The following is a 19563-nucleotide window of genomic DNA, read 5'->3' on the forward strand; positions in this document are numbered from 1 at the left end:
TCCTGCTGATGTTCAGGTGTATATCAGTATGTAGTGTCTCTACTTTAAAGAGTCCTCTCCTGCTGATGTTCAGGTGTATATCAGTATGTAGTGTCTCTACTTTAAAGAGTCCTCTCCTGCTGATGTTCAGGTGTATATCAGTATGTAGTGTCTCTACTTTAAAGAGTCCTCTCCTGCTGATGTTCAGGTGTATATCAGTATGTAGTGTCTCTACTTTAAAGAGTCCTCTCCTGCTGATGTTCAAGTGTATATCAGTATGTAGTGTCTCTACTTTAAAGAGTCCTCTCCTGCTGATGTTCAGGTGTATATCAGTATGTAGTGTCTCTACTTTAAAGAGTCCTCTCCTGCTGATGTTCAGGTGTATATCAGTATGTAGTGTCTCTACTTTAAAGAGTCCTCTCCTGCTGATGTTCAGGTGTATATCAGTATGTAGTGTCTCTACTTTAAAGAGTCCTCTCCTGCTGATGTTCAGGTGTATATCAGTATGTAGTGTCTCTACTTTAAAGAGTCCTCTCCTGCTGATGTTCAGGTGTATATCAGTATGTAGTGTCTCTACTTTAAAGAGTCCTCTCCTGCTGATGTTCAGGTGTATATCAGTATGTAGTGTCTCTACTTTAAAGAGTCCTCTCCTGCTGATGTTCAGGTGTATATCAGTATGTAGTGTCTCTACTTTAAAGAGTCCTCTCCTGCTGATGTTCAAGTGTATATCAGTATGTAGTGTCTCTACTTTAAAGAGTCCTCTCCTGCTGATGTTCAGGTGTATATCAGTATGTAGTGTCTCTACTTTAAAGAGTCCTCTCCTGCTGATGTTCAAGTGTATATCAGTATGTAGTGTCTCTACTTTAAAGAGTCCTCTCCTGCTGATGTTCAGGTGTGTGATGATTATGATATTAAAGGCACTGTGTTATTGCTGCAGGTGCAGAAGTTCAGACGGTCTCCATGTCCTCCATCACCACCATCCCCCCGCCCATCATCAGTGCCTCTCCGACCCCCGAGGAGACGAAGCAAGCAGAGGAAGAGGAAGAGGAGGAGGAGGAGGAAGAGGAGGAGGTAACGAAAAAGCATTACACTTACATGTTAGGTGTTTATGCTGTGTTCGATTCAAATGAAAAGGAAGGCATTATCTTTGATTCTTAGATGATAACATTGAAGAGTTAAACGGTAGATTCTCGTCTTCCACACAAGTTGCCGATATCTGCGTCTCTTAATAGGCACGATGGGAATTGTAGTCCTTTATCTTCAATGGACTACACAAGCTGCTACTAGGTGCCAATAATATAAGAACATTGGCAAAAAACAGAAACTCCCTCCAACATGGTTTCAGGGGTAATTCAATGATATTTGAGTCGTCCAACCAGAAGTGTTCTGTCCGTCACATGACTGCTGAGCGTTTCCCATCGGCTCTAATCTGCTGTCCATTCACGAGCAGCTCAGCAGGAGCAGTTTAGTGGATTACGTGTTGCGCTCAAAGACTCATTGATGCTGCTGAATGTGTGCTGCGTTCAAAGACTCATTGATGCTGCTGAATGTGTACTGCGTTCAAAGACTCATTGATGCTGCTGAATGTGTGCTGCGTTCAAAGACTCATTGATGCTGCTGAATGTGTGCTGCGTTCAAAGACTCATTGATGCTGCTGCTGAATGTGTGCTGCGTTCAAAGACTCATTGATGCTGCTGAATGTGTGTTGCGTTCAAAGACTCATTGATGCTGCTGAAAGTGTGCTGCGTTCAAAGACTCATTGATGCTGCTGGATGTGTGCTGCGTTCAAAGACTCATTGATGCTGCTGAATGTGTGTTGCGCTCAAAGACTCATTGATGCTGCTGAAAGTGTGCTGCGTTCAAAGACTCATTGATGCTGCTGAAAGTGTGCTGCGTTCAAAGACTCATTAATGCTGCTGAATGTGTGCTGCGTTCAAAGACTCATTGATGCTGCTGAATGTGTGCTGCGTTCAAAGACTCATTGATGCTGCTGAATGTGTGCTGCGTTGAAAGACTCATTGATGCTGCTGAATGTGTGCTGCGTTCAAAGACTCATTGATGCTGCTGAATGTGTGCTGCGTTGAAAGACTCATTGATGCTGCTGAATGTGTGCTGCGTTCAAAGACTCATTGATGCTGCTGAATGTGTGCTGCGTTCAAAGACTGATTGATGCTGCTGAATGTGTGCTGCGTTCAAAGACTCATTGATGCTGCTGAATGTGTGCTGAGTTCAAAGACTGATTGATGCTGCTGGATGTGTGCTGCGTTCAAAGACTCATTGATGCTGCTGAATGTGTGCTGCGTTCAAAGACTCATTGATGCTGCTGAATGTGTGCTGCGTTCAAAGACTCATTGATGCTGCTGAAAGTGTGCTGCGTTCAAAGACTCATTGATGCTGCTGAACGTGTGCTGCGTTCAAAGACTCATTGATGCTGCTGAAAGTGTGCTGCGTTCAAAGACTCATTGATGCTGCTGAATGTGTGCTGCGTTCAAAGACTCATTGATGCTGCTGAATGTGTGCTGCGTTCAAAGACTCATTGATGCTGCTGAAAGTGTGCTGCGTTCATCTTCCTCTCTCTGTTCTCTCTCATCTTCCTCTCTCTGTTCTCTAACCTCTTCCTTTCTCTGTTCTCTAACCTCTTCCTCTCTCTGTTCTCTAACCTCTTCCTCTCTCTGTTCTCTAACCTCTTCCTCTCTCTGTTCTCTAACCTCTTCCTCACTCTGTTCTCTAACCTCTTCCTCACTCGTTGCCTGCTGTATGAAACGAGGACACTCAGCTGGAGGCTTTCCTCTTAAGTTAACTCCAGCCAGGTGTGTTTTTCTTCCCCACCTGCACTCACTCGTCTCTCCACAGATAATTACTGCTCTCGCCTGGCGGTGAATCTCTGAGTTTGTACTGAGTTCATTTGAGTCCAAACAGAAAAAGCCTCACCTGAGCTGTGATGATAAATTCATCTCAACATGTTCACGATGTCCTTTTGTCAAACTGGAATAAAAGTGCAGACTTCGCTCTGACTGAAATGACCATAATAAGTAATGTTGCAAATGTTATGAGGGCAGGTTGTTACCAGTTGTACGTCTTAAGTCAGTGGTTCCCAACCTGGGGGCGCCCAACTTGGGGGGGAACCAAAGATCGCAGGGGGGCGCCAGGCCTCAGATGATTTGAGGCCAAATATCATATTTAGACTTTTTATTTTACATATAAGGCAATACATGATTGTCGCTAAAAGCCATGACAATAAAATATAAAAAATAATTGATTAATTAATTTGAATAAAAATGGAAGTTAGTATTAAAGGCATAAAAAGAAAGAAATGTATAATTCTTTCTTTGATAGAAATGTTTCTTCTGTCCGTAAATTGTCCAAACCAGTCTTGTCTGGATAAGCGCATTCTTAAAACATAGTCATTGTCCATGCCGGTTTCAGTTGGATTATTTGTCAGTTGCTCCGATCAGATCGGTCTCCTTAATTTTGTAGATTATTTACAACTTTTGAATCCACATAAACACATCGGCAAAATCCGGCTTACTTTGAGCATGTGTTTCAAACAGTTTGTGAATTCTTTCCACTTGCGCCGTCCTTTAATTTCTCCATTCAGCGGGAATCCAAATGAATTCATCCTGAGTCCAATAACCATCATAATTTTTGAGACTTTTAAACTTTAATTAATTGTGTGTGTGTGTGTGTGTGGGGGGGGGGGGGGACCCAACTTCCAACAGGAGTCATTTGGGGGGGCTCTTGGGAAAAAAGGTTGGGAACCCCTGTCTTAAGTAATACTATAATTTGATTCCTGAAGCTTTGTTCATAACATAATAGTCCCAGATGTCCCAAAAACTGTAATAGGATAAAACTATTGGTGATATAGATTTCCTTACATTAATGGCGTGTTTTTGAGAGGAGCTGGTGCTGACTCAGCTATTCAGACTATTTTTAATACACTTCAAATGTAGTGTTGAAGAGGGTTAGGGTTAAAATGTGATTTCTCCAGAGATGGAACAATTACACACATCCTTTACTCAAGTAGAAGTACAGATACTCGTGTTTAAAAATACTCTGGTGAAAGTAGAAGTACTGACTAAACTTCTTAACTCAAGTCAAAGTAAAGAGGCTTTGAAATGTACTTCAGTAAAAAGTACCCATAACTAGCAGCTGTTTTAAAGAGTACCTGACCTCCCTTTATATTAATAGAACAATAATGTCATTGTTAGCTAATGAATGTTTCCATGGAGACCAACGGCAACATGACAACGTTTTCATTGGTCCCTCTTCTTTAGAGAAGACCAGGAAATGATGGATACATGGATCGTGTTCAAATCAATAGGCACACAATGACTCTAAATAATAATGATCACGCCACCAAACACACATTCAGACTAAAGGAACCAGCCTGTTTGGAAAATGAGAGAAGTAGAAAGTACAGGTATTTGAGTTCAACATGTAAGAAGTAGAAAGTACAGGTATTTGTGTTCAACATGTAAGAAGTAGAAAGTACAGGTATTTGAGTTCAACATGTAAGAAGTAGAAAGTACAGGTATTTGAGTTCAACATGTGAGAAGTAGAAAGTACAGGTATTTGAGTTCAACATGTAAGAAGTAGAAAGTACAGGTATTTGAGTTCAACATGTAAGAAGTAGAAAGTACAGGTATTTGAGTTCAACATGTAAGAAGTAGAAAGTACAGGTATTTGAGTTCAACATGTAAGAAGTAGAAAGTACAGGTATTTGAGTTCAACATGTAAGAAGTAGAAAGTACAGGTATTTGGGTTCAACATGTAAGAAGTAGAAAGTACAGGTATTTGGGTTCAACATGTAAGAAGTAGAAAGTAAAAAGTTGTCAGAAAAATAAGTATTGGAGTAAAGTACTGATACCAGAAACATGTACTTAAATACAGTAACAAAGTATTTGTACTCCACTGCTTCCCACCTCTGGATTTCTCCATGTGATTTTGGTTGATAACTTCAACAGAGTTTTTGTAAATACCAGCTAACGAAACACAGTCTGTTGTTCCTTCAGGAGTCGGAGCTCCCTAACCTGGTTCCTGAGGGTCCGGTGGAGCAGATATTGGAGTTCAGCATCGATCTTGTGGACCCGGGTTACCGAGAGCTGCTGGACGACCCCGACTCCCCGCAGTACATTGACCTGGCCCATCACCTGCAGGACCAGGTGGGACTTTATTCTGTTTTTACTGTTATTCTGGGGTCTGAACGTGATCAAAGTACATTTCTTCACTGGTTTTATGACAAATGTTAGTGATACTACGTGTTATTATATAATGTTTTTGTTTGAAGACTTATCAAAGCATTAATTCATGGGTTTTACAAACCCGTATCAGTATGTTGTTACTTCGGCATCATTTTGACACTTGTACTATAGTCAACAACTCTATTTACACCCGGGTGACTATAGTCAACAACACTATTTACACCAGGGTGACTATAGTCAACAACTCTATTTACACCCGGGTGACTATAGTCAACAACACTATTTACACCAGGGTGACTATAGTCAACAACTCTATTTACACCCGGGTGCCTATAGTCAACAACTCTATTTACACCCGGGTGACTATAGTCAACAACACTATTTACACCAGGGTGACTATAGTCAACAACACTATTTACACCAGGGTGACTATAGTCAACAACACTATTTACACCAGGGTGACTATAGTCAACAACTCTATTTACACCCGGGTGACTATAGTCAACAACACTATTTACACCAGGGTGACTATAGTCAACAACTCTATTTACACCCGGGTGACTATAGTCAACAACACTATTTACACCAGGGTGACTATAGTCAACAACACTATTTACACCAGGGTGACTATAGTCAACAACTCTATTTACACCCGGGTGCCTATAGTCAACAACTCTATTTACACCCGGGTGACTATAGTCAACAACACTATTTACACCAGGGTGACTATAGTCAACAACTCTATTTACACCAGGGTGACTATAGTCAACAACACTATTTACACCAGGGTGACTATAGTCAACAACACTATTTACACCAGGGTGACTATAGTCAACAACACTATTTACACCAGGGTGACTATAGTCAACAACACTATTTACACCAGGGTGACTATAGTCAACAACACTATTTACACCAGGGTGACTATAGTCAACAACTCTATTTACACCAGGGTGACTATAGTCAACAACACTATTTACACCAGGGTGACTATAGTCAACAACTCTATTTACACCAGGGTGACTATAGTCAACAACACTATTTACACCAGGGTGACTATAGTCAACAACACTATTTACACCAGGGTGACTATAGTCAACAACACTATTTACACCAGGGTGACTATAGTCAACAACTCTATTTACACCAGGGTGACTATAGTCAACAACACTATTTACACCTGGGTGACTATAGTCAACAACACTATTTACACCCGGGTGACTATAGTCAACAACACTATTTACACCAGGGTGACTATAGTCAACAACACTATTTACACCAGGGTGACTATAGTCAACAACACTATTTACACCAGGGTGACTATAGTCAACAACTCTATTTACACCAGGGTGACTATAGTCAACAACTCTATTTACACCCGGGTGACTATAGTCAACAACACTATTTACACCAGGGTGACTATAGTCAACAACACTATTTACACCAGGGTGACTATAGTCAACAACTCTATTTACACCAGGGTGACTATAGTCAACAACACTATTTACACCAGGGTGACTATAGTCAACAACTCTATTTACACCAGGGTGACTATAGTCAACAACACTATTTACACCAGGGTGACTATAGTCAACAACACTATTTACACCAGGGTGACTATAGTCAACAACACTATTTACACCAGGGTGACTATAGTCAACAACTCTATTTACACCCGGGTGACTATAGTCAACAACACTATTTACACCAGGGTGACTATAGTCAACAACACTATTTACACCAGGGTGACTATAGTCAACAACTCTATTTACACCTGGGTGACTATAGTCAACAACTCTATTTACACCAGGGTGACTATAGTCAACAACACTATTTACACCAGGGTGACTATAGTCAACAACTCTATTTACACCAGGGTGACTATAGTCAACAACTCTATTTACACCTGGGTGACTATAGTCAACAACTCTATTTACACCAGGGTGACTATAGTCAACAACACTATTTACACCAGGGTGACTATAGTCAACAACACTATTTACACCAGGGTGACTATAGTCAACAACACTATTTACACCAGGGTGACTATAGTCAACAACACTATTTACACCGGTGACTATAGTCAACAACACTATTTACACCAGGGTGACTATAGTCAACAACTCTATTTACACCAGGGTGCCTATAGTCAACAACACTATTTACACCAGGGTGACTATAGTCAACAACTCTATTTACACCAGGGTGACTATAGTCAACAACTCTATTTACACCAGGGTGACTATAGTCAACAACACTATTTACACCAGGGTGACTATAGTCAACAACACTATTTACACCAGGGTGACTATAGTCAACAACACTATTTACACCAGGGTGACTATAGTCAACAACACTATTTACACCGGGTGACTATAGTCAACAACACTATTTACACCCGGGTGACTATAGTCAACAACACTATTTACACCAGGGTGACTATAGTCAACAACACTATTTACACCCAGGGTGACTATAGTCAACAACACTATTTACACCCAGGGTGACTATAGTCAACAACACTATTTACACCAGGTGACTATAGTCAACACTATTACACCCGGTGACTATAGTCAACAACACTATTTACACCAGGGTGACTATAGTCAACAACACTATTTACACCCAGGGTGACTATAGTCAACAACACTATTTACACCAGGGTGACTATAGTCAACAACACTATTTACACCAGGGTGACTATAGTCAACAACACTATTTACACCAGGGTGACTATAGTCAACAACACTATTTACACCAGGGTGACTATAGTCAACAACACTATTTACACCAGGGTGACTATAGTCAACAACACTATTTACACCAGGGTGACTATAGTCAACAACACTATTTACACCAGGGTGACTATAGTCAACAACACTATTTACACCAGGGTGACTATAGTCAACAACACTATTTACACCAGGGTGACTATAGTCAACAACACTATTTACACCCGGGTGACTATAGTCAACAACACTATTTACACCAGGGTGACTATAGTCAACAACACTATTTACACCCGGGTGACTATAGTCAACAACACTATTTACACCAGGGTGACTATAGTCAACAACACTATTTACACCAGGGTGACTATAGTCAACAACTCTATTTACACCAGGGTGACTATAGTCAACAACACTATTTACACCCGGGTGACTATAGTCAACAACACTATTTACACCAGGGTGACTATAGTCAACAACACTATTTACACCAGGGTGACTATAGTCAACAACACTATTTACACCCGGGTGACTATAGTCAACAACACTATTTACACCAGGGTGACTATAGTCAACAACACTATTTACACCAGGGTGACTATAGTCAACAACACTATTTACACCAGGGTGACTATAGTCAACAACACTATTTACACCAGGGTGACTATAGTCAACAACACTATTTACACCAGGGTGACTATAGTCAACAACACTATTTACACCAGGGTGACTATAGTCAACAACACTATTTACACCAGGGTGACTATAGTCAACAACACTATTTACACCAGGGTGACTATAGTCAACAACACTATTTACACCAGGGTGACTATAGTCAACAACACTATTTACACCAGGGTGACTATAGTCAACAACACTATTTACACCAGGGTGACTATAGTCAACAACACTATTTACACCCGGGTGACTATAGTCAACAACACTATTTACACCAGGGTGACTATAGTCAACAACACTATTTACACCAGGGTGACTATAGTCAACAACTCTATTTACACCAGGGTGACTATAGTCAACAAACTCTATTTACACCAGGGTGACTATAGTCAACAACACTATTTACACCAGGGTGACTATAGTCAACAACACTATTTACACCAGGGTGACTATAGTCAACAACACTATTTACACCCGGGTGACTATAGTCAACAACACTATTTACACCAGGGTGACTATAGTCAACAACACTATTTACACCAGGGTGACTATAGTCAACAACACTATTTACACCAGGGTGACTATAGTCAACAACACTATTTACACCAGGGTGACTATAGTCAACAACACTATTTACACCAGGGTGACTATAGTCAACAACACTATTTACACCAGGGTGACTATAGTCAACAACGACTATTTACACCAGGGTGACTATAGTCAACAACACTATTTACACCAGGGTGACTATAGTCAACAACACTATTTACACCAGGGTGACTATAGTCAACAACACTATTTACACCAGGGTGACTATAGTCAACAACACTATTTACACCAGGGTGACTATAGTCAACAACACTATTTACACCAGGGTGACTATAGTCAACAACACTATTTACACCAGGGTGACTATAGTCAACAACACTATTTACACCAGGGTGACTATAGTCAACAACACTATTTACACCAGGGTGACTATAGTCAACAACACTATTTACACCAGGGTGACTATAGTCAACAACACTATTTACACCAGGGTGACTATAGTCAACAACACTATTTACACCAGGGTGACTATAGTCAACAACACTATTTACACCAGGGTGACTATAGTCAACAACACTATTTACACCAGGGTGACTATAGTCAACAACACTATTTACACCAGGGTGACTATAGTCAACAACACTATTTACACCAGGGTGACTATAGTCAACAACACTATTTACACCCGGGTGACTATAGTCAACAACACTATTTACACCAGGGTGACTATAGTCAACAACACTATTTACACCAGGGTGACTATAGTCAACAACTCTATTTACACCACGGTGACTATAGTCAACAACTCTATTTACACCCGGGTGACTATAGTCAACAACACTATGTACACCAGGGTGACTATAGTCAACAACACTATTTACACCAGGGTGACTATAGTCAACAACACTATTTACACCCGGGTGACTATAGTCAACAACACTATTTACACCAGGGTGACTATAGTCAACAACACTATTTACACCAGGGTGACTATAGTCAACAACACTATTTACACCCGGGTGACTATAGTCAACAACACTATTTACACCCGGGTGACTATAGTCAACAACACTATTTACACCAGGGTGACTATAGTCAACAACACTATTTACACCAGGGTGACTATAGTCAACAACACTATTTACACCAGGGTGACTATAGTCAACAACACTATTTACACCCGGGTGACTATAGTCAACAACACTATTTACACCAGGGTGACTATAGTCAACAACACTATTTACACCAGGGTGACTATAGTCAACAACACTATTTACACCAGGGTGACTATAGTCAACAACACTATTTACACCAGGGTGACTATAGTCAACAACACTATTTACACCAGGGTGACTATAGTCAACAACACTATTTACACCAGGGTGACTATAGTCAACAACACTATTTACACCAGGGTGACTATAGTCAACAACACTATTTACACCAGGGTGACTATAGTCAACAACACTATTTACACCAGGGTGACTATAGTCAACAACACTATTTACACCAGGGTGACTATAGTCAACAACTCTATTTACACCAGGGTGACTATAGTCAACAACACTATTTACACCAGGGTGACTATAGTCAACAACACTATTTACACCAGGGTGACTATAGTCAACAACACTATTTACACCCGGGTGACTATAGTCAACAACACTATTTACACCAGGGTGACTATAGTCAACAACACTATTTACACCAGGGTGACTATAGTCAACAACACTATTTACACCCGGGTGACTATAGTCAACAACTCTATTTACACCAGGGTGACTATAGTCAACAACACTATTTACACCCGGGTGACTATAGTCAACAACACTATTTACACCCGGGTGACTATAGTCAACAACACTATTTACACCAGGGTGACTATAGTCAACAACACTATTTACACCAGGGTGACTATAGTCAACAACACTATTTACACCCGGGTGACTATAGTCAACAACACTATTTACACCCGGGTGACTATAGTCAACAACACTATTTACACCAGGGTGACTATAGTCAACAACACTATTTACACCCGGGTGACTATAGTCAACAACACTATTTACACCAGGGTGACTATAGTCAACAACACTATTTACACCCAGGTGACTATAGTCAACAACACTATTTACACCCGGGTGACTATAGTCAACAACACTATTTACACCAGGGTGACTATAGTCAACAACACTATTTACACCCGGGTGACTATAGTCAACAACACTATTTACACCAGGGTGACTATAGTCAACAACACTATTTACACCCAGGTGACTATAGTCAACAACACTATTTACACCAGGGTGACTATAGTCAACAACACTATTTACACCTGGGTGACTATAGTCAACAACACTATTTACACCAGGGTGACTATAGTCAACAACACTATTTACACCAGGGTGACTATAGTCAACAACACTATTTACACCCGGGTGACTATAGTCAACAACACTATTTACACCAGGGTGACTATAGTCAACAACACTATTTACACCAGGGTGACTATAGTCAACAACACTATTTACACCCGGGTGACTATAGTCAACAACACTATTTACACCAGGGTGACTATAGTCAACAACACTATTTACACCCGGGTGACTATAGTCAACAACACTATTTACACCAGGGTGACTATAGTCAACAACACTATTTACACCAGGGTGACTATAGTCAACAACTCTATTTACACCAGGGTGACTATAGTCAACAACACTATTTACACCCGGGTGACTATAGTCAACAACACTATTTACACCAGGGTGACTATAGTCAACAACACTATTTACACCAGGGTGACTATAGTCAACAACACTATTTACACCCGGGTGACTATAGTCAACAACACTATTTACACCAGGGTGACTATAGTCAACAACACTATTTACACCCGGGTGACTATAGTCAACAACACTATTTACACCAGGGTGACTATAGTCAACAACACTATTTACACCAGGGTGACTATAGTCAACAACACTATTTACACCAGGGTGACTATAGTCAACAACACTATTTACACCAGGGTGACTATAGTCAACAACACTATTTACACCAGGGTGACTATAGTCAACAACACTATTTACACCAGGGTGACTATAGTCAACAACACTATTTACACCAGGGTGACTATAGTCAACAACACTATTTACACCCGGGTGACTATAGTCAACAACACTATTTACACCAGGGTGACTATAGTCAACAACACTATTTACACCAGGGTGACTATAGTCAACAACTCTATTTACACCAGGGTGACTATAGTCAACAACTCTATTTACACCAGGGTGACTATAGTCAACAACACTATTTACACCAGGGTGACTATAGTCAACAACACTATTTACACCAGGGTGACTATAGTCAACAACACTATTTACACCCGGGTGACTATAGTCAACAACACTATTTACACCAGGGTGACTATAGTCAACAACACTATTTACACCAGGGTGACTATAGTCAACAACACTATTTACACCAGGGTGACTATAGTCAACAACTCTATTTACACCAGGGTGACTATAGTCAACAACACTATTTACACCAGGGTGACTATAGTCAACAACACTATTTACACCAGGGTGACTATAGTCAACAACACTATTTACACCCGGGTGACTATAGTCAACAACACTATTTACACCAGGGTGACTATAGTCAACAACACTATTTACACCAGGGTGACTATAGTCAACAACACTATTTACACCAGGGTGACTATAGTCAACAACACTATTTACACCAGGGTGACTATAGTCAACAACTCTATTTACACCAGGGTGCCTATAGTCAACAACACTATTTACACCAGGGTGACTATAGTCAACAACACTATTTACACCAGGGTGACTATAGTCAACAACACTATTTACACCAGGGTGACTATAGTCAACAACACTATTTACACCAGGGTGACTATAGTCAACAACACTATTTACACCAGGGTGACTATAGTCAACAACACTATTTACACCAGGGTGACTATAGTCAACAACACTATTTACACCAGGGTGACTATAGTCAACAACACTATTTACACCAGGGTGACTATAGTCAACAACACTATTTACACCAGGGTGACTATAGTCAACAACACTATTTACACCAGGGTGACTATAGTCAACAACACTATTTACACCCGGGTGACTATAGTCAACAACACTATTTACACCCGGGTGACTATAGTCAACAACACTATTTACACCAGGGTGACTATAGTCAACAACTCTATTTACACCACGGTGACTATAGTCAACAACTCTATTTACACCCGGGTGACTATAGTCAACAACACTATGTACACCAGGGTGACTATAGTCAACAACACTATTTACACCAGGGTGACTATAGTCAACAACACTATTTACACCCGGGTGACTATAGTCAACAACACTATTTACACCAGGGTGACTATAGTCAACAACACTATTTACACCAGGGTGACTATAGTCAACAACACTATTTACACCCGGGTGACTATAGTCAACAACACTATTTACACCCGGGTGACTATAGTCAACAACACTATTTACACCAGGGTGACTATAGTCAACAACACTATTTACACCAGGGTGACTATAGTCAACAACACTATTTACACCAGGGTGACTATAGTCAACAACACTATTTACACCCGGGTGACTATAGTCAACAACACTATTTACACCAGGGTGACTATAGTCAACAACACTATTTACACCAGGGTGACTATAGTCAACAACACTATTTACACCAGGGTGACTATAGTCAACAACACTATTTACACCAGGGTGACTATAGTCAACAACACTATTTACACCAGGGTGACTATAGTCAACAACACTATTTACACCAGGGTGACTATAGTCAACAACACTATTTACACCAGGGTGACTATAGTCAACAACACTATTTACACCCGGGTGACTATAGTCAACAACTCTATTTAGACACTCTTTTATTTTATACACTCATAGTTAATATAATATTATGAACTATAGTTATTTTTCTTCACACGGGGTCATAACACTTCCTTCCTTCTTCCTTCTCTCTGAAAGTCAAAGAAAAAGCTGGGAGTAAAGAAGCTTAAAGGACCATGAGGTCAGGGCCGTAGAAAGGGAGAAGATTACCCACAATGCACTCTTTCTGCCAGCGTTTCACTCTTATCACTGCTTCCAAAACACCTGAGTCATGTGTAGAAAATGACCTCTGGAGTTCAAGGATTCAAGGCTCAAGGATTTTATTCTCATTTGTTCATAGCTACAGTTATGACCGTGAATAGTGTATATACAAGTCATTGGAATATTGATATATGTAAGTTGCAAACAGATGAATGTTATCGATGTTCTTTCAAAAGTTCCGGTGTGTATCGGTCTTATTTCCTGTGGGATGAAACGTTATGAATCCCTTAGTCCTGCACGCGATGCGGCGCAGCAGGAAGTTTCCTGACGAGGCCCGCAAAGACGATTATGTCATAAGAGTGTCCAAAGATAGATATCGGTGAAGGTTTCCCATAATGCACTGCTGTTTTGTAGCCACACACGGGCTTGCTGCCAGCTTATTAACGAGCTCAGGGGTAATTAGAGGAAGGGAGGTGTTAAAAAGTGTCTCTTCTCTCTACAGATGCAGCATGTGTTCGTCAAACTGCCCGGGTTTAAAGCCATCCACGTGCTGGGGATCAGGTGAGCAGTGGTGGAGAGTACATTTAATCAAGTACTGTATACAAGTACTACTTTGATATACTTTTACTTCACCTCAAGGTACTTTAGACTAACCAAACAAACTAGTCCTCATACATCTAGTTTAGTCAAAGTACATTTACTCAAGTACTGTATTTAAGTATACTTTGATATACTTTTACTTCACTTTTCAAGGTACTTTAGACAACTAAACAAGCTAAAACTAATCCAACCAAAAACATCATAAACACAAATGACAAAGGGAAAATAACTCAAATTAAATGCTTTTCAGAATAAAATAACTTGTTGAGAAAGTCCTCACACCAGTGTTGTCGTCAAGTCACCAATTCACGAGTCCAGGTCACTCTCGAGTCCCCACTTTTCGAGTCCGAGTCCAAGTCTGAGTCACTCAAGGAGTGTCCGAGTCGAGTCTCGAGTCCTCACTCATCTAGTGTAATCAAAGTACAGTTACTCAAGTATCGTACTATTTTGACATACTTTTGCTTCATTTGAGTATTTGTATTATCTACTTACATGTTAGAGGCATCGTACTTCATGTACATATAACGGCATGTTTTATAAATATTAAAGGCATTTTTTTATTTTGAAAAACATAGCAGGGTCAGCATGATAGGAAAACACCCAACTGTTTAAAAATATTAAATAAATAGTTGTACAAATTCTGGTATAGTTGAAATATATATATATATTCATGTGAGCAACAGACAGAGGTGTAAAGCAACTAAGTACTTTATTAAAGTACTGTACATAAGTAATGTTTTTGAAATACTTTTACTACTTAATTTGATGCTACTTTATACTTTTACTGTTCTACACTTCAGAGGTAAATAAAGTACTTTGACTCATATTACAGAATAAATAAAAGATTTAAGAAAACAAAGATTGTGTAGAATAAATATGTAATATACTGAATGCTATACAAAATCTAATAAATGTCACTTCTGAGGCGGATGAATAAATACAATAATTGAAAATGGCAAATGAAAAGCAAATGTAAAAAACAATAACTATGCAATATGTTGAACTCTTCAAGAGACTCAAGTGTTATGGGAGCGTTTCCTGTCTGTAATCAAAACAACATGAGACGAAGGAGAAAGTGTTCAGGAATTAGATAAACACGTTCCTTAAAAGTAAAGTTTCTGGATAAGAAATGAAGAAGCTTTTAGACTGATCTCCTCCTAGAGCACCATTATGCTTTTATTAAAACCAATCATCTCTCAGAGGGGCGTGGCCAGCAGCAGCTCATTAGCATATAAAGCTACAGAGAATCAGCACTTTGGAAACAGGGCTGAAACAGAGGGGATTATGGGTAATGCTGCAATGATCTGTTTGGTGTTTCAGCCAATCAGAGACAGGCTCAGGATATATCTGAGACCTGTAGTATATTGTTGGAGAAGCGTATAGTAGGGGACCTTTAAGGTAAGGTGTATTCAAGTTTCCTTGAGATATTTTATTGTTAAAAGCTCATTGGGAGAATACATCCTGATTTCAAAGAGATCTTGAGTGTTGAACACATCATTTATTAATCACTCGTATGATACACTATTGTCTGGCAGAGACCAAATCATTCTGATGACTCCAAATGACAGATTTCCATTTGATTGTTTTTGTCCGTTCTTATCTCACTTTTCCCTGTTGAGCATTTTCAAGTTCTTCATCAGACATGATAATCAGAATATAACAATGGCTGGTGGATTGGCTCGTGTTCTCAGGGAGTATAATGTAATATATCCAGAGGCTATTATTCCTTTTATCTGATGAGCTTTTGTTGAGCTAGCCTCGTTCCAGAAATATAAATTATTCTCCTCATTGAGATTTATTTCAACGCTGAGAAGGATTTACAGAAAAATATTCACACAAAATATCTCAACAAGTTAGTAGAAACTGCAGAATACAGCAATGTTAGTAAAAGTAGAAGTACTCAGATCTGGTACTTCAGTAAAAGTAGAAGTACTCAGACCTTGTACTTGAGTATAAGTATAAGTACTCAGATCTTGTACTTTAGTTAAAGTAGAAGTACTCAGATCTTGTAGTAAAAGTAGAAGTACTCAGATCTTGTTCTTGAGTAAAAGTAGAAGTATTCAGATCTTGTACTTGAGTAAAAGTAGAAGTATTCAGATCTTGTACTTGAGTAAAAGTAGAAGTACTCAGATCTTGTAGTAAAAGTAGAAGTACTCAGATCTTGTTCTTGAGTAAAAGTAGAAGTATTCAGATCTTGTACTTGAGTAAAAGTAGAAGTATTCAAATCTTGTACTTTAGTAAAAGTAGAAGTACTCAGATCTTGTAGTAAAAGTAGAAGTACTCAGATCTTGTAGTAAAAGTAGAAGTACTCAGATCTTGTACTTGAGTAAAAGTAGAAGTACTCAGATCGTGTACTTGGTAAAAGTAGAAGTACTCAGATCTTGTTCTTGAGTAAAAGTAGAAGTATTCAGATCTTGTACTTGAGTAAAAGTAGAAGTATTCAAATCTTGTACTTTAGTAAAAGTAGAAGTACTCAGATCTTGTAGTAAAAGTAGAAGTACTCAGATCTTGTAGTAAAAGTAGAAGTACTCAGATCTTGTACTTGAGTAAAAGTAGAAGTACTCAGATCTTGTACTTGAGTAAAAGTAGAAGTACTCAGATCTTGTACTTGAGTAAAAGTAGAAGTACTCAGATCTTGTACTTGAGTCAAAGTAGAAGTACTCAGATCTTGTACTTGAGTAAAAGTAGAAGTACTCAGATCTTGTACTTGAGTAAAAGTAGAAGTACCAGAGTGTAGGAATACTCTGTTTCAGTAAAAGTCCTGCATTCAAAATTTTCCTCAAGTGAAAGTAGAAAAGTATTCTCATCAAAATATAGTGAAAGACAGTAAAAGTAGTCGTTGTGCAGATTGGTCCATTTCAGAATAATATATATGATATGTTTTATAATGATTGATCATGAAAGTGTTCTCAAAGCTGGTAAAGGTGCAGCTAGTTTGAATGACTTTGTATACTGCAGGGTAGCTGGTGGATTCACTCCAGGTGGAACTAAAGGTATTAAATGCATGTTGTGGAGTACAAGTACACAGTAGGATCAAATATAAATAAGTAAAGTACAAGAGCCTCAACATTGTACTGAAGTAAAGTATTTAATTAAATATCACACAGGAAATTCTTGTGTTGTGACAGATGTTGTCTGACATCTGAAGGTTTCCTGGCACTTAATCTGAACAAAATGCTCGTGTTTTCTCTTCCTCTCGTTTTGTTTCTTCCTGTCAAAGCTTCTTCTATTTCCCAATCTTTAACTTAATCTTTTTCTTCTTTCCAATGCCAGCGAGATGCAGGACTCTGACGGGTAATATAAAAACTGATGTTCAGGTGTATATCAGTAGGTAGTGTCTCTACTTTAAAGAGTCCTCTCCTGCTGATGTTCAGGTGTATATCAGTATGTAGTGTCTCTACTTTAAAGAGTCCTCTCCTGCTGATGTTCAGGTGTATATCAGTATGTAGTGTCTCTACTTTAAAGAGTCCTCTCCTGCTGATGTTCAGGTGTATATCCGTATGTAGTGTCTCTACTTTAAAGAGTCCTCTCCTGCTAATGTTCAGGTGTATATCAGTATGTAGTGTCTCTACTTTAAAGAGTCCTCTCCTGCTGATGTTCAGGTGTATATCAGTAGGTAGTGTCTCTACTTTAAAGAGTCCTCTCCTGCTGATGTTCAGGTGTATATCAGTATGTAGTGTCTCTACTTTAAAGAGTCCTCTCCTGCTGATGTTCAGGTGTATATCAGTATGTAGTGTCTCTACTTTAAAGAGTCCTCTCCTGCTGATGTTCAGGTGTATATCAGTATGTAGTGTCTCTACTTTAAAGAGTCCTCTCCTGCTGATGTTCAGGTGTATATCAGTATGTAGTGTCTCTACTTTAAAGAGTCCTCTCCTGCTGATGTTCAGGTGTATATCAGTATGTAGTGTCTCTACTTTAAAGAGTCCTCTCCTGCTGATGTTCAGGTATATATCAGTATGTAGTGTCTCTACTTTAAAGAGTCCTCTCCTGCTGATGTTCAGGTGGATATCAGTATGTAGTGTCTCTACTTTAAAGAGTCCTCTCCTGCTGATGTTCAGTTGTATATCAGTATGTAGTGTCTCTACTTTAAAGAGTCCTCTCCTGCTGATGTTCAGGTGTATATCAGTATGTAGTGTCTCTACTTTAAAGAGTCCTCTCCTGCTGATGTTCAGGTGGATATCAGTATGTAGTGTCTCTACTTTAAAGAGTCCTCTCCTGCTGATGTTCAGGTGGATATCAATATGTAGTGTCTCTACTTTAAAGAGTCCTCTCCTGCTGATGTTCAGCAGTATATCAGTATGTAGTGTCTCTACTTTAAAGAGTCCTCTCCTGCTGATGTTCAGGTGGATATCAGTATGTAGTGTCTCTACTTTAAAGAGTCCTCTCCTGCTGATGTTCAGCAGTATATCAGTATGTAGTGTCTCTACTTTAAAGAGTCCTCTCCTGCTGATGTTCAGGTGTATATCAGTATGTAGTGTCTCTACTTTAAAGAGTCCTCTCCTGCTGATGTTCAGGTGTATATCAGTATGTAGTGTCTCTACTTTAAAGAGTCCTCTCCTGCTGATGTTCAGGTATATATCAGTATGTAGTGTCTCTACTTTAAAGAGTCCTCTCCTGCTGATGTTCAGGTGGATATCAGTATGTAGTGTCTCTACTTTAAAGAGTCCTCTCCTGCTGATGTTCAGGTGTATATCAGTATGTAGTGTCTCTACTTTA

At 39.4% G+C, this 19563-nt stretch overlaps 1 protein-coding gene across 1 annotated transcript in view; it reads left to right on the forward strand.

Annotated features, from left to right (window-relative positions):
* impg1a (interphotoreceptor matrix proteoglycan 1a) overlaps positions 1-19563 on the forward strand; it is a 78174-nt gene that overhangs the window by 7733 nt on the left and 50878 nt on the right. Inside the window, exons 5-7 of the mRNA XM_079645354.1 lie at positions 917-1050; positions 4992-5141; positions 14750-14808. Coding sequence (XP_079501480.1) covers positions 917-1050; positions 4992-5141; positions 14750-14808 — 343 coding nt within the window. The remainder of the gene's footprint in view (positions 1-916; positions 1051-4991; positions 5142-14749; positions 14809-19563) is intronic.

This window comes from Notothenia rossii, assembly GCF_949606895.1.
Source record: "Notothenia rossii genome assembly, chromosome: 8".
Lineage (NCBI taxonomy): Eukaryota > Metazoa > Chordata > Actinopteri > Perciformes > Nototheniidae > Notothenia > Notothenia rossii.